Raw genomic sequence first — 23,426 nt, 5'->3', positions numbered from 1 at the left:
AGACTTCACGCTTGAAGGATCACGGGGTACATCAAAATGACGCATCGTTCCTGTTTTTCTTCTCGCTCCTTAACTCCATCGCGTATTGTTTTTATTCTTTATCGGTTTACGCATGAAGGAGTGGGACCTAGGCTCATTATTTAATTGGTGGAGGATTCCGTCATCTCGGAGACGTTCAATATCCTCTTTTAATTAAAAAGTTGATAAAGAAAAATTGCGACAAAATATTGACGTTGAAAAATTGGTTTTTAATTGGAAAAATCGGGAGAATTGATTTATTTTAAATTGATTGATTTTATTTATTATAAGGTCGCGAAAATTCTCGGGAAAATTCGTGGGTTCTGAGTAGTGGACCTTTCAATGAGTCCAAAAAAAAATTGAATTCAATTAAGACATGAAAATAATTTTTTTTTCGAAAATCGATGAAAAATTTTTTTTTTCGAAAATCGATGAAAATGAATTTTTTTGAAAATTCTCGGGAAAATCGTGAGATCTGAGTAGCGTACCTCTCAATACGTCCGAAGGAAGAGTGGATTCAATTGAGACATGAAAATAATTTTTTTTTTCGAAAATCGATTAAAATATTTTTTTTTTTAAATCGATGAAAATATATTTTTTTTTGAAAATCGATGAAAGTGAATTTTTTTTTTTAATTCTCAGGAAAGCTCGTGAATTCTGAGTAGCGGACCTCTTTATGAGTCCAAAAAAAGATTGAATTCAATTGAGATATGAAAATAGGATTTATTTTTTTTTCTACGATTTATATTTCTAGGATTTATTTATTTATTTTTTTTTGGATGTCTTCCATCGTGAGGTAATATTCTGATAATAATATTTTGCTGACATATACTAATTCCGCGAGTTATTTCAGTCGTTGTAATCCTCTCTGTGAACCCAACAGCCACCGGATTTCATTCATCGACATCCGGTGAGGGATTAAGTGCGGTAAGAAAATAAATATCACCTGTGCAAATCGCATTCTACTACAGCTGGAATGAATTTTCTAATGCGTCAGGCGCGATGATATACGTGAAATCATACGGGAATTGGCTGACACAGTCGTGAGAGAAACAGGAGTTCAGAATTCATTCCTTTTAACGCTTCGGCAATTGCGCTGGCATTTTTTTTCCCAGGGAGATCCTATTTATTCACTTCAACGCCACCTTGGACATTGTATGAGCACGACGACCTCATGAATATCTTTATCTCAGCCTCGATTTATTATGAGTGTGTGGTCATACTCTTGAAATTTTCTTGTTCGAAATAATTTCACATGTTGTGAAATATCGGGAATTATTTTCATGAAATTCCATCAAGTTATCGAAAATTTCCATGACATAATTCCGAACTATTCCACGTCAGCAGGGAGAACGAAAAGATTTTGTGTTTTTTTTTTTAATAAATTCAGTTTTATTCAAGTTAAATAGAAAAATAATGATTTCATATTTATACAAAGAAATTATACAGCGAAATCAGTAGGTGATGCGCGAACTTGTGCTGTGGCATAATCAGTGAAGTTCTCTAAGTCAATGAACAAATTTTTCTCTGTAATAGTCTGAGTCTCGAATACTTAGGTCTAGTAATGTACAAGTAATCGGAGTAGATCTTGAATTTTGGGAGAGAGTTAACAACAAGCCGGTGGTTTCTCGTGGATTCCGTGTGCAATTGACGCATTCGCGAGGCTCTCCTCACTAGATGGTGTCAGAGGATACTCCGAATCTGAACTACCGAACCCAGAACTCGGGGAATCCTGGACACGCAGATGTGGTGACTCCGTTTTTCCGTCAGTTAATCTGCTGGCATAAAAATAGAAATACTGAATCATCAGCTCTCTGTCAAGTCGAATAATTAATTAACAATGAATCAACTATAAATATCCTCCAATTGATAATATATTTCAATAAAACCGTTCTGATTTTATTTTTAAAAAGTAGAGAAAAAAATATATAGTCGAATTACAAAAATGTTATTAAAGAGTAAATTCTACAATTCGATTAATTACTCTAGATTCTAGAACTTCGAGCACCCACTGTATTACTGAAACTGCATTGAAAATAAATAGTCTACCTCAAAAGTTCACAAGCAATAGTCAAGAATACTTTTCCAATCCCCTCGTCGTGCAAGGCGGAGGTCTCGTGATAAGAGGCACCGATAATTGTCGCATACGTTCTTCCCTCCTCGGGGTCAACACTCCTCTCTTCAGCCAAATCGCATTTATTCCCCACAAGTACAAGCACCATAGGCTCCTCAATATTTCTCTTCAACTCATTCACCCAAGTCTTTATCGCTGTAAATGTTTTATACTGTGTGATATCGAAAACAAGAACAGCAGCATTTGCGTGCCTGTAGTACATCGGTGCCATAGATCTGAATCTTTCCTGTCCCGCTGTGTCCCACACTTGCAATTTCACCCTAACATCCTGAAGATTTATCCTACAGGTGAAGAATGACGCACCAACCGTGGGACTCGGCCGATTGAGATCATCCCCTGCGTATCTCTTTATCATACTAGTTTTTCCGACCCCTTCAACAGAAAATTCCATCGAACAAATATTTATACCCTAATCGGAAGTTTTCCCGAGTTTTTCTAACTTGTAATATTTTTTTTTGCTACCGCAAGGAGTTGATTAAAGGGAAAAATTCAATTTCATTGACTTTCCTTTTTTTTCAAGAGATGTTCTGTGAGATTGTACATTGGTGGCAAGTGGATTTTTCCCGATTCACTATAAATCAAATTTTCCAATAGTGAAAATTCCCCGAGAAAGCTCGAGTTCTGGGGACCTATTCTCGACGAATGGGAAATGTCTTTCGTGAATGGAACGTAATCCGTGAAAGAACGAACTGTTTGTTGATGACTTTTATTTAGAAATCAGAGTTCTCAAGGGAATATAATTCCCAAATATTCGTTCATGGATTACATTCCCAAGTGTCGAGAATAGGCCGCTTGGTGATAACGTCCAAACACTGACGTGACATTCTAGGTATTTCCGGAATTGATTACAGGTTATGTAATTCCGGTAACAATACGATCAATCATCCAGGGATAAACTGAATAGTAATTTATTTATTTACTCACCCTGGGACCCCAGGACCACCACTTTACTCTCCAGAGTCCTCATGATTTCTGTCTGGAGTTGTCAATCCATTGATTAATCAGAATCAGGACCACCTGATCTTTTCGTGTTATTATTTTTGATTGTTGGGGATGAATAATTGTGCAGGTCTGTTGTCTTTCCAACATTTGGGAGTCACGGTCACGTTTGATTGTTGATGTCAATCCGGTCGTAACCTTGTGATCATTGACAGAGCCAAGGTGGAATAATGAGCTCGCCTCGAGTCGATGCTGCACTGTCAACAGAAATCACCTCTTGAACGCACACTGACATCTCCTGGAGCACTGCAGACACCTGGGGGGACTACGTCGACAAATTACCAACGGTCAGCTGGAAATTCTCCTACTCTCTGGGTTAGCACTCAAATTTTGGGTAAAAAATGTTTATATTTTTTGAATAAAAAATGTAAGTAAATTATTGAAGGAAAAATATTGAAGTAAATTATTTTCACGAATTTTCAATTTTTTGGAAGTTCAAGGACATTTTATATATTTTTTTTAAAGCATTTATACGATGAGATTTAAAATTCTGGTTTTATTTTTTTTAATAGATTGCAGGGTTTTTTTTTAACTTTATTGAAGAGAATATTTTGAAAAAATATTTTGAGTTAATGAGAAATTTTGGTTGAATTAATTTGATTGTTTTGCAAATATTATTTGGCAATTATTATAATTTATTGTAGGTGCCTTCATTATTTTTATTTGAAATTCCGAGGTTATTTTTGGATCGTTCTGATTTTAGATCTAGATCGATCGCCGATAAGGCCTCTGTCGCCAAAAAAAGTCGTGACAAATAAAATAAGATTTTCATTCCGAATTATCAATTCCCAAAATCCGGAGATTACGGATTAGACTTTGGTATTAATATCTCCATCGAAGGAGAACGACAAAGTACGTCATCCCTGGAGTTTTAATCATCACTAATGAAATAGTTTCGCAATCGTTATCACGTTGAGCCCCCGAGGCACCCGAAGTAATCTAGAATCAGAGGAAATTGCGGTGAGACGATTAACTCTTCGTCATCGATGAGGAAACCCACCCCCCGGAGAACACCCATCGAGAATCTTCGCCGCAACTAATCCGAAAGTGTCGATGACTTTCTTTATTCCGGTTTACTTCCGGTGATGGCAATTTAGCGACGCAATCCTCTGGTGATTCCCATTCGGGCCACGTACCTCCGACAACGAGCTTGTTTCCGGTTAGAGGAAACTCTCTCTATCAGTGAGAATAATAGCTCACTCTTTATAAAAAAAAATAAAACCTCCCGACCCCTCAGGACTCCCCAATTGGAAAGAGAAATCCGGAAAATGACTTTGAAATTTTGAAATTTTCTGCAAAGTGGAATTTTCAAGGACTTCAATAATTTTATAACGAATATAAAAAATATTGATTATTAAATCCAGTATATTATTATATTATACTATTCAAATATATTAATATATTAATATATTAATATAAATTAAACGGAATAGATTGGTAAAATATTTGAAATGGGTGTAAAGTATACTTGATGTATTTTTTTTTTTTGGCGGAGGGGTTGAAACGTTGAAGCTGCAAATGGCAATGGAATTGTTTCCACCTCGGACGCCATTTGCCGTTGATTAGGATGCGGTTAACTCCTTGGAATTCTCCGTCCCACTTTGGCACTACCGCCCACCACCCGTCCACTTGGAGATCCTCCACCCCACCAGAACCACTACCCCTCACTCGTCAGGGGGTGAAAAGCTCCTTTGGCCAACGACCCTACGTTATACGCCTGGCACAACCCCTCGCCATCCATCAACCCAAGTCACCATCAACAATTCGTGACGAGTTACACGTATCAGAGATCGAATACAATCAAATTTTACCAAATGCTCCCACCAGACCAATAAATACGTCATCTACGTCTTGCACGTCCTCCCCGTCCGCAGGTATCATTCATTACAACAAGAAATTTCCTTGTGATCGGTCATCAACAATTGAATATATTTTTTTAATATATTTTTCATAAAAGGTAACACTACTGCTTAATTAAATGAATTAAAATTTTTTTGTAAACCCTTGGATTCTCAAAATTAATTTCTTACTCTTGAAAAAAATCCACATTTTTTTTCATTAGTTAAATTAAAAATATATAATTAATCGTTTATATCTGAATAATGTAGTGCGCCATAAAATGAAAATTTTCAATTGGAAAATCGATTTGGGGTGAAATTTTCCCCTCGAACTGGACAGAACCCAGTGGTCAAGAGAAGACACTTAACTCCGAAATCGTAATGTCGAGTTGTGATTAGCGCATGGAAAAATTACCGTCCCTTCAAGTGTTGTTTATCGTCCAATGGGAATGGTGAAATAGCGGAGATAGAGTGACGGCAAACGGGACGAAAACGAGGGATGAACGAGGGGATGAAAGGGGATGGGAGGTCGGTGAGGGAGAAAGGGGGTGGACATAACGTGGCGGACGGCGCTTGCTCGCTCGCCCAAGGGGTCGCGTACCGTCGCGACGCTCTCGTCGTCGAGTTGATTGTCGCAGATCTTATTATCCCCTCTCGACCCCCCCAATCCACCCCCCGGGGGAGGTGGAACTCCCGGATAGGGGGATTAAGCTGGTGTGCGCGGTGAAGACAACTCGGAATGTACGATGAGTGTGTTGGAAGCCCGAGGGTAACCTCGTTAGCACTAATGACGGCACTCCTCATCCCCTCTGCTTCCCCTATTTTCTTGGAAAACCGCGTGAGCCAACTGCGAACGCGGATCGCTCTCTCGTGATATTATTTGCGGTTACACCCGAGCTTTGCCTCCCCCAGGACTCCAGAGGCGATTCCTACGTCGCCTGGTCATCGATCATCGATAATTCCCCTATTTAATAATTACACTTGTAATTTTCAGACTCAAATGAAAATGCAAAAAATTAGACTACTGAAAAATTACGCAGGAATTCAATGGAAATTTTTTTTCAGCTTCATAAAAATGCGAAGGAAAATTTCTGGGGAATTCTTCACTCAGGATTTTTTTGATTCCTTGAATTTCCTGGGAGTTCTCCATTTTCCGATCCATAAAAATGTGGAAAATAGCGGTAATAATTTCCCTGAATCATCCCTATATTAAAAATTCAAGTTTTCATTGACCAATTGAAATGAATGAAGGAAAAAATTAAATAATGGAAAATTAATAATAAAAAATATACTTCCCATGTACCCACATACGCCGAATACATATCCACGTATATAATACATAAGTCCTCCCACAAATTATAAATTATATAAAAGCGCGTACTCATAATTAATCTACATTCGCCCCACATACCGTTCCCACCCCCAAAAACCCCACAGTTCAAAGTACATAATATACCCGACGTATGTATAAGTGTGATGGCAGAAAACTAAAAGGTTTGGAATAGCGTTGAAATAGCGAGGTACCCTAATACGAGGGAGAGAATTCCGAGAGACTTCGCCGAGAAACAAACGATAGGAGTGAACAAGCAGTGAATCACCCAAGTGCTTGTTTACCAAGGGAATCAGGGATTCAGGGATGCCGTTACCCCATCCCCAGGACTTCCCTCTGAGAATCCATGAGAGATGCTTTTTATCTCCCCCTCTTTCGCCTCCCTCTCCCCCACCCAGTCTGCACTCATCGGGAGGATGTGTATTTCTCCCTCTTCCTCGAATTTACCCCCAGCTGTCCCTGGGAGAAATCGTACTCGACAGTTGGCATCTATACGATCCCTTGAATTTCTCGAATATAACGCGAGGCACTTGTATACACAGACACAAACTGCCTCCAGTCCAGGAAAACCCCATAGCGTTTACCAGTTGGAATCGCTAAATGTAATTCGGTTAAAAGGGTTTTAGCAATACAATGCATATAAACATGAGGGGTGGTAGGGAGGGGTGAAGGGGGGAGGGCCGGGGGGAATCTCGAGAGTCGTCGGTGCGGAAGTCAAGTCTATGGAACCGCCACTTGGATTTTCTCTCCTCTTATAAATTGTCGTGATCTACGGAAAAATTCTATTTTCATCCCCTATGCTCTATGCCCTATGCCTCCTCTCCCTCCCACCCCCTCTGCCCCTTTCCAATTGAATATCACATCATTCCTCCCAAAAAAAGATATGACGTCGGGAATTTTTTTTTTTTGGGTACGTGATTTGAGTGCGGTGATGATTTTATTGGAATTTAATTTTCAATTTTGATTTATTTAATTCGGGCTGGGGGTAATTAATTAGTTGATGTGATAATATAAAAGTAATTAAAAAACTGGTTAATTAATTAAAATAATAAAATTTTAAGTCAATTTTTCAACGGTGAATGTTGTGTTTTGGCTCATCATTGCGGTGAGGGGGTGCGAGGGGGGTGCGAGGGGGTACGAGGGGGTGTGATGGGGTGGGGTAAATACAAATGACTCGATTGACAGGAGAGGATTGGAGGAGTGCAGGTTTTGTCGAGTTGTTTTTTTTTTTTTTGTATCGATTTTTTCAGAGGAACTTGACGCTCGGTGAAGGGAGGGAATTGGCTCGATGCCGGGATTTTTTTTTTCAAGTTTTTTTTTTTTCCTAGTGGGCGATATATCGCCACTGCACGCTCGGCCAATTACGAAAAATGGACGTTACATTTCCCCGCTCGTTTCATCCCTCTTCTTTTCTGTATATATTTCACTCGGCAATTTGTCAAATTACCGGGGAGGGGGTGGTGGGTGTTTTTTTTTTTATCGGGATGCGTGGGTATGCGATATACCCCGATCTAATGGCATGTCATCCGGGGAAGGGGTGGACACGGGATTGGGCGCTCGTCACACGCCTCGACGACCCGGAATTATAATTCGACAAATTGGGATGATGAAATATATAACTCGATGAAAATGAAAAAGTTGTTTTTCCGGGCGGTGGGTACTAGGGGAATTAATTTTTTTACCGATAAAAATGGAGGGACGACTGACTATTTTGTTTTACACATTTGTAATTCCGAGATGAATCGCAAAATAAATGACGACTTTCCTCGATTCGAGATTCACTCAAAGAAATTAAATCGAAATAAAAAATTTAATGTTAAAAAACAATGATTAACCACAAAATCCGTTCAATCTCAGAGAACGATTTCTACGAAAACCGTAATAAAATCGAAGTTGTCAATTGAATACGAGGGATTTAGAGAATGGCTTTTCTTCGATTATCGCAATCATCATTTTTCCTGGTGATTGAATTCCTCCCCATCAAGTCTCCCCCGTACCAGAAGTATTTCACATCGTACTAACCGATCCAGAAGAAAATCGATGGTAATTCGTTAACTGCTTGAACACACACTTCCTCAGTCATACATACTCAAAACGAGTCTTACCCGTGAGATACCCATGCTTCCACCCGAGTGAATTCCATTTCATCCCAGCAACGATCCGCGAATCGAGATTTCCGTCCCCACGTACTGGAATTCGTAACTGGAAATTAGCATGTCATAAATACTGATGGGAGGAAAATGGCGACTGCGTCTAGTTGGCAGCCCTGGTACTCCATATCGTCTGGAATTCTCATTGGGAATCCCAAGCATTACCAAAATTGCCGAGTACAATCTCTCATCATCGAGATAAATTATCTGATGACAGAATTGCCCTCAGAAAAACTCAATTTCTCAAAGATAAAAAAATTCCCAAAAAAATTTCTGAAATCGAGAGAATTTTCTAAAGCGCCATTTTCTTCTTCTTTTCTTTTAATAAGTAAATTACTTGTTTAAAATACAACCAACGAATTAAATAAAATCCACAATTTTCCAATATTTTATCTCGATAATTTATTATAGGAACTTGTCGCAATATATTAGATTCTTCGATCATCACAATTGATTTCGTTCTATCTTAAATCGACGCACGATTACTATGTACAATTTTTCTCGTGTTCGTAGATTCGTATTATTTATAATTACGTTATATTACACAGGGGGAAATACATAAATATGTATAATTAATGCTATACCTAGACGATAACAAAGTCATTTGCTCTCCAACTCGTGTTCTGACAGAAGAATTGGGTCGCTATTACCAGGACTCAGCAATTCTTACAGAATCATTAATTTCCCTGAAAAACAGATTGCTCGCTCGTGATTAATCATAATTATTTGAAATAATATCAAACCGATTAAATTGCAGTACATGATCCATTAAAAAAAATTATGACTGTCAGCAATTAATTTCCACAAACCAATGAACCAAAAATCCATTCGTCAATTCTTTCTCATTGAACGAATTGATAAAAATCACTTTAAAATGCACTTCATGATAAAAATGATAATTAATCGAAATCCTTGATTTCCTCTTTCCAACAACTGCCTAGAAATTTCTACTGCAAATGGGGTCCGCAATATTTACATTCATCTCCAACGAAAAAAAAATTCAAAACGACTGATGCGAACGAAATTCTTCTATCAGTGCATGATTGACAATTTATCTAGAAACGGGGATAGCAAACGGGAATGGGACAAGGTGGACCACTGAATTTTCCAAGAAGACCATCGGTGCTCTTTGAATTTTGAGATAGACTATCTAAATCAAAATGGACCACAATTTCCCATTTTACCCCGCCTCTTTCATATATTTACAGGACGACATCGGGGACGTCAGTTCAGACGACGTAAGGCCTGTACAGCGGTTCACGAAGTTCGTTGATGAGTCTCGGATGATCATGAGAATTTCCCCGGTCATCGCTCGGTGCGGTTGCGCCACCTGGGGGATTCCCCGTTACCGTTGCATTGGCGGGGGTACGGGTGTCATCACTGCTGCCAACATTTTCCCTCTCACTGCTGGAGTTTGCCCTGGAGCCTCCACCCGGGGCCGTGTCCTCACTCTTGCTACCACCTCGCGCCTCCTGCTGGGCCTTTTTGCTCCTCTTCCACTTCATCCGACGATTTTGAAACCAAATCTTCACCTGAACATGAAATTCATTCCAACCATTACGAAAAATCATTTATTTATTTATTTCTCCGGTCAATTATTTCGAATTAGTAAATTAAAAAAATGGCAGCGTCGAAAATACTAATGAATAATTAATAACAATTTATCCGTAATTCTAATTTGGATTTACAGTAATGAATGATCTCAAGCGTAAGCACTCAATTTCTACGAGAATAAATTTGTATTCGCGATATGAGGCGAGTGTCGTAAATATAAAAGTAAGGGAGACGGAAATGAGGGTGAGAAAACCCGATTTTTCGCCCTTGCCGATTCGCTGGAGTACCATGTAAATCTCTCGGACAACATATCATGCAGAGCTAGAGTAGTCCAATCCCTCTCGTATACTCCCATATTATACCACCCTCCAGAAACATTCCTCTCATGCCTTCTTTTTTTTTTCACACATTTTATACCTCTCACTTGGCACATACGTGAGAATACCGATGGGGAAAGAGGGCAACGCCTCCAATCCATAAAACCTCAAAAGGATATGTCGTTACACGCGTCGTGTGAGCCACTCTCGGTGCTTTATACTGGAGTGTGAAGGAGAATTGAATCGGTAAATTATCGAAACAAATCAGAGTCTCAGCCCGGCTTGTAAATCCGACTTTTACCCCCTCGTGTGTTTGTCTTGTCATCCGTCACAGAGCGGGTACAAAGCTCTCGAGTTACGTTTAAGTTGACATTTGCTTGAGCGATTTTATGGGGTTTACGATATCACCGTGATGTTAACTTGATTGAATAGGAGACTGACGATAATTACATGACGAGAAGAATTTTTTTTAAAACAGGGACCAGCGACGCGCCGAACCGAACGGCGATTTTCACTACTGCCTACTTTTTCATGGATATCTCGACATCCAGGAGAGATACAGATTTTTTCATCATAACCGATTTCGTAGAGTTTGCCAAGCCTGACAAAAAAGGTCGTTACGAAAATATCGATTTGTGCCTTAATTTTAGAGATATCGCTGAAAAACTCACGGAATGTGAAAACTCAACCGACTGGAATTTTTTCCGGATAATTAATCCGAACCATTGATTGCTTTATTAAATTACTGTAATTAGAACCATTGATTTTGGGGGGAGGGGATACAAAACTACTGAGGAATGATTGAAATAGCTGTCAAGAATTATTTGTTCTTCTGCTGACGAATTAGGAGTAATGAAGTCATACCTGTGTCTCGGTGAGCATGAGTGACGTAGCGACCTCAAATCTCTTGGGTCTACTGAGATATTTATTCTGTCTAAACTGCTTCTCCAATTCCAACAACTGCTGCGACGTAAAAGCTGTTCTGGGTCTCCTAGTTTTACCCAGAAGGGCGTGCTGTGCTGCGCATCCTGAAAATAAGGATAAATTGTTGAGTAAACAGAGACATGTGAGCGATTATTTCTGCATGACCGGTTTACCCTTAAATCGTAAGTTTGAATGTATCGGAGGGGATGGTTATTTACGCGCAAAGATCATCCAATAAAAATCAGCCAATGCTAATGTAATTACAGGAAAAGGCATATCCCTGGTGAATTTATTTGGGTGTCGGTATGATTCGAGGGGTTGAAATGGGGGAGAAGAAAGAGCCGCCCCTCCAATTAGTCCAGCCAATGACTCTTCATCGGGGGGTGATCGCCCATTCACTTTCACCAGTCTCTCCTCAAAATTACACGGACCTTTTAATTAATCCTCGGGGTTTTATTTTTATTGCATTTATGGGTCATGCTGGGGCTCGATTGGGTCACATGATTCGGGACATCAGCCCGGATGATGACGAGGAGATTGGAGCGACTTAACGAACCCCGTGGCTCGTCACTCTGGTCTAGGGACCGGCTGTCAATGTTTGTACACATGGCAGTCGAGGATTTGACAGGATTACCGGTGGCGCATTCATTTTTAGATGATGTTTACAGGTTCTTCGATTTTTGCAGCATTCCACGATTTTTTAAAACTCTACCGAAAATTGCATTCTATCTTTTTTTAAGCGCAAATTTGTCGACAAGTTTTAGAGTACTTCAATGAATATTTAAAACCCCTTGGAAATTAAAAAAAACGGGAAATTGGAGTTTTGGTTATTTTTACAGTAAACATTTTTTTCATAATTTTCTAGAAATTTTTGGGAATGCAATTTTTTCCTTTTTTGATTTTTCGATATTTTCAAAAAAAACGCCATTTAAATTATAAAAAAAAATTCCTATTCAAATTTTTGAAAAATTTTTCAAAACCTTTCCGAAAAATAAATTTGTTTTGTTTTCCGATTTTTTTGTTTCATAAAAAAATCTTTCTGAAAAGTCTTCCAAAAATTTTTTGAAAACTTCAAAAAAATATTCCGATTACAATTATTTTTTTACCCCTGTCCACGATGAAAAAACCTTGATTAATTGAAAAGTGATAAGGAAAATAATTATTCACAATTACCGAACAATGAGTGCCCCATATGGTCTTAAAAAAAAAAATGCGTACACACGTGTCGAGTGGACATAAGGACAAGAGAACCGGTGAAAAAACCCGTGATATTTATCCACATAATATTGGAGATGCTGGAGTATCTAGTCCCATTGACACTTAGCATTTAGGATGTAGCATTTAGCGGGCTATTTATCGTGGGGTAACGCCAGGATGGGTGCCCCCCTGTGGGCCCCATATGGCAGAGACGATTTGTCCATGGGTGTCCCTTATCCCCCGGTTACCTCTCCCCCTCGAGTTTCATCACCTCCCCCCTTTCTCATTATGACAATTACGTGGATGAATGATTCCCTTTATAACACTCTGGAGTTTAATGGTTACCCCGTGCAGTCAGGATGACACTCTGATTTATCTTTATCGTACGACATTAAGTTTATATTTTCGGGATCAATGGGTTTAAAGTACTTCAAGTGCCACCGAGGAAATCCTCGGGTCATCAGGGAGTCCATTATTTTTCACTGATCAATGGAATGGAGTCTGAGAAATTTCCAGGATTAATAAGAAAATGAAAATTTTTTGTCATCAAACCCCCAGGGGCCCGATCTAGGATTGTTGGAGAAAGTGACTTTTTCCAAAATTCCATTTTTTCATAAACTAATTATTAATTTCCCGTAGTTCCTGTATTCGCTCTATAAATAATAATGAAACATTTGAAGAAAAAAAAAATGTAAAAACGATGGAAAATCATGATAATGATAAATAAAATGAAGAAAATAAATAGAGTAAATAAATAAAATATCATATCCCCTCCAATTCGAAAGGGCGATACTCCCATTCACTTTCGAAATCATTCGAGTGGAAAAATCAAAGAAAAATACAGGTTGACACGGAATGGCATCTCGTGTATCTCGTGCGCGTGCAGATCATAAACAGTGACAGATGTCTGTAAACAAGAAGGGTGGCAAGCTTTATCGAATGGACAATACTACAATTCGCGCTCTCGTTTTCTGACCCCGCGGCAAATTTCACGGAGAGAGCTGTTTATCCGTTGTTATAGCTCTCAAAAAGAAGAAAGATGGAGAGTGACACCCGCCTGAGGGGAGAGCAAACCCAAGAAAATGTGTTGGGGTGTGCTCCCCCCTTTATTATGATAATTTAATTTATCTGGGGGTTGCATCGGCCGATTCATGCCATTCATAATGGCGTACCCTCGATAATCAATCTAATACCGACGGTCGCGGTGGTAAACGCACCTATTATGTGCACTCAAAGTGACACTAAATTACTGTCAACATTCGTGGAATTAAAAATGACGAATCAATCAAATTTTTACCATCACTGATAAAAAAAAACCCTTAAATCCTATGAATTTTTTCCACATCAATTGAAATAAATGATAAATCAAAGAATAAAATTGAAAAATAAAACATAAAATTTTGATCCACAAAATACTAATTGAAATTTTTTATAACATTCTCCCTCAACGAATAAAAATGTTGTTAATTAATTAATTACTGTTGTTAATACGAGAAATTCAAGTAATAATTTTATTTGACACCGAATTGTAAAATGGAATAAAAAATTCAGTGACAGATTGATATAATAAAAAATTGAGATGACGTCGTGAGTGAAATAAATAATTCTTCAATCAATTTTCACCAGTGTAATGACAAAAAGGAATGAAAAATTGTTGGATTGTACTAACGAAGTGGTAGAGCTCTGGGATTTACCGTAATTACCCCTAACAGTCCTTTTACACAGCCCTCAGTACACCTGTCCACCCCTATTCAAATGAGGTGAACCACCTAAAATAACACTCACCTAACTCGCCATTCTGATTAAACCAATTTGATGATTAATAGCCGAGTAATCAACACCCCAATTGGTCCAAAATGCCGCCGATTAACCCTTCAACTGCTCACATCAGCAGTTAAGGGGATGAAGGGCTAGTCCAGGGGTAGTTCTAATGACTGGACATTAATTCGTTGGTAGAAGTGTTTCCAGGTTGAGGCATCCTCAGCTCATCGCAATTGGCATCATCTGGGGGTGCCACAGGCCCCGCCCTACCACCCTCAATCTCACCCCTATGCCCCGCCTTCTCCACCAAGTGAAAATACTTCAAGTGGCAATTCTTCGTTTCCTTTTATAACGCGAGAAATGCAGACGGGGCATCCTTTAATCCACCAGTCATCCCCATTCCACTCTCTTACACCACGAAAATCCTCACCAGAGAGGGGATAGCGTTTAGGAGAGTTGGCCAACTTTTATCGGGCCATTTTCCTCAGCCTCCAAATGGCCAAATTTAATCCCAAACTCTTCAGCTCTTTTGGCTTGCCACAAATCACGTCGTAAACATTTGGGATGCGGTGTTATGGTATTCCTGGGATTTCTTCGGGTATCATTCATAATTCTTCGGGGGTGGAGAAAATTCACCATTTTTTTTGCGTTCAGCCATTTTCACAGGAAAAATTTCCCGGCTCCAGGGAAAATCCAATTCGCACAGGACCAGAGAGATTTTTTCATTCTCAAGTCACACAATTCCCGCGTCTTAATATCAATTTGTTTAATTTCCCCAGAATTTTCCATTTATCAGAAATTCAACTGCACGTGATGGGATTTTCTTTTGAATTTTCCAGAAAAATGAGAAATTAAAAAAAAAAATGAGAATTTTTATGGATAATTGAATTTTTATGATAATTCACATAACTGTTAATTTCAAGAAATTATTGACAATGAGTGACTGAAAATTTGCAATTGTATAATGCAATGAATTTTAAGGAAATATTTCAGTCGGAGAACTTGAAGCCTGTGGATGTCAGGATTCAGGAAAGGATAGTCTCAAATAAAATTTCAACGTGCAGTAATGTCGGTAAGCATCAAACGCATGTGGTCAGCCAAAATGTACATAAATTCAGGGTAAAGAGGTCTGAATACAGTAATACATTGGTTAGTGGTGGAAGCGTGCGAGAGGCCAGACACGAATGTTACACATCGGGTAACCAAGATCTGTTTGCTCGCGGACAGCCAAACTAGCTCGGAGCTAATTCAGAAACACCATTACCACCGATATACGCGCCAGCGATCGGCAATCCAGAGGGCCCCGGGGTTATCCCTGTGTATGTTGGCTCATACTGACAACATTCTCTATTTGCAATACATCCAGGATATTTCCTAGTGTAACTACTGTGCATGAGCTCCATTTCCATTTATTCTGCGTGAGATGCGCGCGCCATCGCACGCCCCTCAGACCGATACCTAAAAATTGATTCACTTTTGCATCAACTAAAATTCACCAAATAATACCATTGAAATTGCAGAGGAAAGAAAGTCAATGAAAGTTTAAGCGAAATTTCGAGAGATTTTTTGGGAATTTATTGATTGATTTGTTTATTTATTCACTCGAATTATTGACAATTACTTGTAATTAATGTAAATAATGGAAATTGTAAATTTCCTGTAAATTCCCATTTTATGAAAAATTTCCAATTTAATCGAGGAAATCTTCCAATTAATTTAGTCCATCGCGTGTTTTAATAATTTATTTACAAAATTCATTGAGTTAATGATAAAAAAAATGGAAATCACAAGTTAAAATCAGGGATGAGATTGATGAAATAATTTCCTTGAAATCTAAACGGAATTTCGTTCATGAGATTCAAATAGCTGAATAAAAAATGCAATTTTTTTTTCATGGCGATGTGCACCGGATGCGCCAAGTCTAAAGCAGTTGCCATAGAAACCATGGGAATCGGTGATGGCGAAAGAGTGAGAGAGGTAAAGAGGAAAGGGAGGGAACAAACCCTCGGGTTTGTTGTATAACGAAGAGTGAGAGAGAATTGAGTGGAAGGCTGAGGGGATGAATAGACGGATGAATGACGCACAATTAACTAATTAAATCATCCGTCGACCCTAACTCGACGCGAGTTCCACTCGTCTCCGGAGTATCATCCCTTGCCCTCCCGATTCCCTCCCCCTCGTTATATCAACCCACTTTCATCATTTTTTTTTTCTCATTTCGATTAGCAGCGGCCCCTCTCTGCCCCCAACGATCGCTCGTTTGTCCAGAATTCAGTGAAAAAGAAGAAGAAATCCCGGGAAAATTGTAATTGCTCGGGGCACAAAGGTTCACGATAGTTTGTCAAAGTAATTGAGGATTTTCCACCCGGAGATATTTCAAATCAAATATTGTAATTTCTACCGACAGAACTCGATAAATTTGCACCGAGATTGTTCGATTATTTCCTTGCGTTCGAAAATATTTTACCAGTGAATAATTGCCCAATGAGTAATTGGATTAAGAATTAGTGTTTATGTCTGAAATTAATTCTTCAAAAATTCTTCCGAGCGTCAAGTGAATTTTCGGATAATTTTATCCAGCGATATTCTAAAATATTTATAGAATCCCTCGATCCATCCCCAAATACCCATAAATTCCCGAATAAACCAGTACAGACAGTACTAGTTACCCCCCTCCCCCCAAAAAATTGTACCCCACATAAAAACAAGGAATAGACACCGTTAAAACACGCTGTAGAACCATATAACCCCGCGCCAATATTTCCCAAATAAAAATCGGTAGCAACACGCTATTTACAATTTTTTTCCTCCCCCCGCGATTCTCGGTTATTGTTTTATAAAAGTCGGGAATTCGCAGGCCGTAAAAATTCGCAATTTCCCCGGTCTGTCCATCGTTGTCACATCGATGGGAATTGGCTGGCCATGCGAGAGAGAGCACCTATTTTTTTAAATCTTTTTTTCCCCTGCAACTACCAATCAGGATCATCTGACAGAAACTGCACCGATCCCCCTCCCCCCAGCCATCAACGAGCCAATTTGTTCGATAAAACCGTTGGACTGATTGCCCTGACAGACTGACCACCGCAAAGTTTTTCCAGAAAAAAATGAATATTCCACGAAAGACCTTTCGCACACGATTGGAAATTTTACACTGAAACTCCCGTTACAGTAAAAAAAAAAATTTACCGAATCCCGTGGACAGTTTCACTGGAATTCCAGAGAATTCCCTGCAACCCCAGAATTTTTTTATCCCACAAAAATTTGATAGAAACTCAAGCAAAAATTTTCATCGATTTCCATTTCCTGAAATTTCGCTAGAATTCTTTAAAATTCCCAAAATCTGCAGAAAAGCGCAAGACTGTCAAAACTCTAAATCCAAATTTGAATTAAAGGTATTTACCTTAAGAATTCTCGATAATATTTCGGACAGTTGTGTCCCTCCCCAAAAAAAAGATATACAATATTGGAGTAATCAGTGGGACAAACTGGGCGCGCGATAAGGTGTGTACCTTTCAGCTAAAGAGATCTCCCCAAACGAGTGATTGTAGTCCCGAGGTCTTCGGTTATTAGTCTTATCAGTCGCCAGACGATCGAGAGAAAATGAAAAAGAAAAAAGAAGAAAAAAAAAGTGGAGTAGCATATCCGGTTGGATAGGCACTCATCAAACAGTCCATTAGACATGTCAACACCGGTCTATCTTGTCCCGCGTGGACAATCTGTCTTTCCCATGATAGTGTCGCCTAATACATCGTGAAAATGAGATAATAGTCAGCAATAGGTGTCAAGAGCTAATGAAACAACGACAAGGGTTAGAATCATCAACAACATCAAGCTAAATCAAGCAGCAGATGTTCCCTTATCTCAAAAATGCTAATGATGTATTTAAAATTTGTACACATGTGGAAGCTTGTCCTTTCAAATACCCCGTAGTATCAAAAATTTGTACCGATTCTGTTACCGATCTATCGTGAATAACAAGTGTTAAAAATAGACCACAAGATTTAACGGTAGACCCTAGGAAGCTAGAAATTGGAGTGAACCAACAGTTGTACAAAGAGCAAACAGTCTTACGTAATGACAATAGGTTTTTCCATCAATTGCAGGGAATTCATGTCATAAGAAGAACCGATAATCGATACCGAGAAGCGATAGCCGATCACCAATAGCCCGTTGCCGTCGCTCTCTAGTATTACCGATGACAATTAATGCCATTAAAACCCCAAGTGGTTTATTACTCTCGAGATCGGTATCGATTTTTTTTATCATCAAGATCACAATTTGGATCACTCAAAAGACAATCGCACTTTCTTGTTAATTTAATTAATAATTATTTCAATTTCAAAGTCATCGTGGATGCAGTCAATCAATTAACGTTATCTAAAGATCGTTATTTTAAAATACAATTTGATAAATCGTTATCGATTTTCATTTTTTCGATTGGAGTCGAATTCTGCAGTTGAATTTTCAGTGTGGAAATCCCGATTGAATTTTAATCTTTGCAATTGCATAATTGAGACGTACTCAACATTTTTTAATGCAAAATCGTAAACAGCAGTTGTGATTGCCGTGGAGATGCCAATGACCTTGAATTATATGCAAAGTGTATTTGAGAAATGCTCACCAGCTAAATCAGCAGGCAGTCTTGGGTAGAGCATTCCAGTCCTGGCCAGCCACTCAAGCTGCAGAGGATGAATGTGATGGGGTTGCTGAGCCTGCTGCTGTGGATGTCCAGGTACAGAGCCTCCAGTAGCTCCAGCATTCCTGGAGTGTGCCTGCCCCAACTGCTGTGCATCCTTGTGTATAGAGTGAAAGGCACTGGTGGTGCCACCAGGATGATAATACAACCCAGAAGGATGAAGAATGGGTCCACCAGAGTGTAGAAGAAGTCCCTGTTGATTCTGTCGCATAGCGACGGCGACATTGACACCGGTGCCGAGTCCATACGGTGTAACACAGGCCAGTCCTTCATTTCTGTGTCCAGGATGTCCAATACCCTGGATAGCCGATCCGCCGAGAGGATTCGTCGCCAAGTCTTCGGAGCCCGGTGATATCGGTGGACTGGACACCGGACTTCGACTGCCATTGCTACCTGGACTGGCACTGGAGGTTCTCCTTCCAGTTTCGTCTTCCCTCATCTCCTCGACGTCGACATCAGTTCCAGTCTCATCCTCGATGTTCTCGATATTCTCTTCGGAATTTCTCTCGAACCTTGCGGCATCAAGCAGCGCGTCATTCTGATTGGGAGGAAATCCCCCGTAATGGGATAACCGAATACCACTGGAGTCTCTGATTGCCTGGAGCATCCTGGAGCCCTGATTACCACCAAGTGGCAAATTTCGATCGGTTCTAGGTACGAAGGGATGCAGGGGATTCCCCAGGGAGCCGGTGGTGCGTCGTGGGGCGGGTGGTGGGAGGGAAGGATCTCCACTGATCGGGTCGTCGTCCTGTCTGGGCTTGGCTGTTCTACCCAGGAGTGCGTCGATGCAGAACGACGTCTTCCCGGAGGATCGTTGACGTCCTGGGGATAGCTCACGTGCATCAGGACCCTCTGGTGAACACATACCCGTTTCGCTGTAGCACCGATCGTCATTGGAATCCTCACGGAAGCGTTTTGCTGGCTGATGGCTCTCGTCGCTCGACGATTTTCCCTCGATTCGGCTCGACTCGTAGGAGCCACTCAGGAGGCGGCAGTTGACGTCGGTGTCCGAGGAGTCTCTCCTGGATTCACCACTTGTCATGTAATTCAGGTTGTTCGTACTCAGGGGCGATGCGGCGTCCGGCGAGCGCGCCTCCTCGGAGCTCGGCGAGGCACCTGATTCATCGAGGTAAGGATGACGGTGTCGTGGGTGGTGTATCTCCTCGGCCACAATCGTCGTGTTGTAGTGCATCGCAGCCATGTCTCTATCACTGTCAACTTCAATGCATCTCCAATCACATCAAGAATTATCAAGGCAACACGATAAACACTTGAACTTTTAAAACTTCTGGGTTTTTTTTTTTTTTTGAGTATTCCACTGGGTTCAACTGATAACGAAATCGCGAATACGGAGACGGAGTTTAATGAAAAAATCGATAATCGATTTGGGGGTGATCCGGGATCGGTGGAGAGTCGATTCAGAGTCGATTCAGTGTCGATTCAGTGTCGATTCAGAGTCGATTCAGAATCGATTCGGTGGTGATTCGCAGACGATTCCTACACCTACGAGAATTTGTTGACCGAACCGGTGTCGACTGCGTCGCAAAGTGGAATCCGACGGTGGTGTGTGGGGCACCGCGTGCGTTCGTCCCAAAAATCTTCCCCTACTCTCGTCACCGATATAGTCGATCTTCTGGTCTCCACCAGAGCGTTTGGCGATTTAATCGAGGGTGGAAGGAGGGGGATATGCGCTCCGCCCCCGAGTCGGCCAACACACGCTCAAATCATCGACATTCCCAGAGCCCCGCCCTCCAACCACCCACTCGAGGGGGAGAATTTTCGGGTGGAGAAGGGATGTGGAAGGGGATGCTGCGCCACGTTTACCCTCTTTTCTCATATACGAATTTTTGCCAATTCAGGGGTGGCTAGATCTTTTGCGGATTTCTAAGCCAATCGTCTCTTTTGCCGACACTTGGGTGGATCGAGGGGGTTGGGTGGAATGTACACTGCATTTCCGGATATCCGGCACTCTGCCAAGATTCCGCACCACCGACAGCCCGCGGTGGGGGGTGAAGACGGGGGTTTTTTTCATTAAAATGTCTTGCGGATGATGATTCGCGGGTTCCCGGGGTAATTGACGAGGAAAAAAAAACGCGTCATACAGATTTACGCGATTTTCTCAGTTTTTTTAATTTTTGGCATCGATGTGAAATCTTCCGCCAATTTCCTACCGTAAATTCCATACAAAGGCTTGGTAAATATTTTAATAAATCATTAATTACGGTGTATCATGATATAGGATTAATTGATATAAATAGATTTGACATCCATTTTAAATCGAGACAATACAGAATATTTTTACAATTAATTCAATTTCGAGTGAAAATATCTTTTCGTACTTTTTCAAAAATTTAATTTAGTTTAGGTTTTATTTTCGTGAGATGATAGATCAATGGATAATTATCAGAATGGTGAAGATGGAAGAATTTGACTCCTCCACTTTGGGAATGATTTTTGGGAATTTTATTTCAAATACCAGTCGATAAAATGAAGTCGAGTCGATTTTTATTTTCAAGTGCGCAATAAGGCGTGTATTAAAATTTAATTTGTTTTCTTCTAGAATTCAATATCTGGAAGAAACACATGTGTCCGTGATGGTTTAGTACATATGGGCTATTATGATCCCACCGAATTTCCACTAGAACGCACTATCTATTATGATGTGGTATCATCTATTGTTTTGGTTTGTGTGCTAATATGATAGGCGCCCACAATCTCGATATCGATACAATGACGACCTCAATGTAAACTCAGACCCACAGCAAACCCCTCGTGTGGTTCGCCATTAGACGGTTTATCTCATTTTTTTTTGCTGAGTTAATCATGAATTTAGTGATGTATCATTGGAAAAATTTATCGAATGATTTTTTCCGAGTGATAACGCAAAAATAGAATGACTTGGGAATAATCGGTAAATATTTCATGAAAACTTGTTGAAATTTTCATGAAAAGCCGGGTAATTCGGCTTTGGCCATTTATTCGCTGAATTATCTTTGAAGCTCATGCGTTCGTTAATTTTCAATTGAGAATTCAAAATTTTGGGAAAATTAATCGAATGGAAATGTCAAAATTTTTCAATTTTATGACATTCTGGAGAAAATTACTCATTAATTGATGCGAAAATTAATTCAGAAAAATCCTGGGTTGCAATTAAATTCGATGTTTCATTCGTCGATTTCCAAAGGTTCCTGTAAAAATTAAAATGCCCCACCTAATACATAATTATCGAAAAACAGAACAATTTCAAGGTTTTTCCCTTGAAATGCCGATTGATTTTCCAGTAGACTGAAATCGATTGTACAATAAATATTATTCGTTGGTGGAAATTTTTGGAAAAAACCGGTTTTATAAAGTTCAATCACCCAAACCTATTGATTCGTGATCATGAGGCCAATGAGTATGCGGTGTTGTTGACAATAATAATCGTTAACCGGTAAAGGACTCAAGAGAGGGATCAACAATTGAGGTGGAGCCCGATAACAGGTAATTTGGGAGTTAGATGAGACATAGACATCAACTAGATTGGCTTGCTGTTGAATTTCATATGGATCTGTTATAAATGTTGACGCAGCAGGTCTTGGAATTTATTTCAGGTTTATTTTTTTTAAACCGTTTTTAAACGCTCTCCACGCGGTGGAACTCCCGCAGGTCGGGACACTTGACGATACGAGATGTCACACTTTTGAAATATGATGGATCACCTCGTAAAGACATTGGCTCTGAGGTAGCTGCATTAACGTTCGTATAATGTAGCCAAATAAGAGAATACGGGATCCGAAGGTAAATACAAGCGTGAATGTTTGGATAAGGGGAAACACCGATGCCAGGACGTGAGCATTTTGTCAGTATTTCTCTTTTCTATTCTGTTCTGACAATTTGTATTTTTGTCCGTCATCATCAATTCGTCGTTTTTATTTTTTCGTTTTTTCAATTTTATTTAACCCTCGGGACAGATTCTGTTGTGATGTGGTAAACTAGGATGAGTGTATTTTTTTCAACGCCAGTTTTTACCCGATATCTCGAAATCGAAGGGAGATAACCAGTTTTTTATAATGACCTTTGTTGTAGTGCGCGTTATTTTCTATAAAAAATGTTTATATGAAAAATTCGGTGTGGGTCTTCAATTTCGAGATATTGACTAAAAACTGGCCTTGAAAAAATACTGATTACTGGCAGCTGGACGTATCGTTAATCAAATCGATCCAGTCGTGAATTAGATTAATGCGCGATGGAGATTAATAATAATATCGATCGTTTCGATTTATCCAATAGGTTAATTATGGAATGTATTGATAATTTATCAATAAAAAACTGGAGGAGAAGGAATTATTTTAGTGGGATTCCTGGAGAATTATCTGCTGGTTCCACTGTCATTCGATTTAATCTCCCGATCGTGATATATTCGCTAATCGATCGATAACCACAAGCGTAATTAATGATTTCACGATTACGCGGGTACCATTGTCATCCTATCGCTGATTTTTTTCTAGCGATAAGTGATTACTCAT

At 39.7% G+C, this 23,426-nt stretch overlaps 2 protein-coding genes across 3 annotated transcripts; both read right to left on the bottom strand.

Annotated features, from left to right (window-relative positions):
• Positions 1 to 1,532: 1,532 nt before the first annotated feature.
• On the bottom strand, positions 1,533 to 3,359 carry RabX1 (RAS oncogene family member RabX1). 2 transcript variants are annotated; one of them, XM_011309797.1, is made up of 3 exons: positions 3,077 to 3,359; positions 2,068 to 2,524; positions 1,533 to 1,796 (listed from the first exon to the last, which is right to left on the bottom strand). In XM_011309797.1, exons 1-3 carry the CDS (start codon positions 3,117 to 3,119, stop codon positions 1,625 to 1,627), a joined length of 672 nt encoding a protein of 223 aa, XP_011308099.1. In that variant the 5' UTR covers positions 3,120 to 3,359; the 3' UTR covers positions 1,533 to 1,624. The 2 variants fall into 2 exon arrangements, with proteins under 2 accessions (XP_011308099.1, XP_011308100.1); XM_011309798.1 differs by having other exon boundaries at positions 1,533 to 1,793.
• Positions 3,360 to 8,896: 5,537 nt separating this feature from the next.
• exex (extra-extra) lies at positions 8,897 to 20,158 on the bottom strand. The gene is made up of 3 exons (XM_011309795.1): positions 18,844 to 20,158; positions 11,205 to 11,368; positions 8,897 to 10,001 (listed from the first exon to the last, which is right to left on the bottom strand). Exons 1-3 carry the CDS (start codon positions 20,117 to 20,119, stop codon positions 9,699 to 9,701), a joined length of 1,743 nt encoding a protein of 580 aa, XP_011308097.1. The 5' UTR covers positions 20,120 to 20,158; the 3' UTR covers positions 8,897 to 9,698.
• Positions 20,159 to 23,426: the final 3,268 nt, after the last annotated feature.

This window comes from Fopius arisanus, unplaced genomic scaffold (genome assembly GCF_000806365.1).
Source record: "Fopius arisanus strain USDA-PBARC FA_bdor unplaced genomic scaffold, ASM80636v1 scaffold00070, whole genome shotgun sequence".
NCBI lineage: Eukaryota > Metazoa > Arthropoda > Insecta > Hymenoptera > Braconidae > Fopius > Fopius arisanus.
Note: the sequence above shows the minus strand (reverse complement) of the source record. Positions and strands in the feature narration are given on the sequence as shown.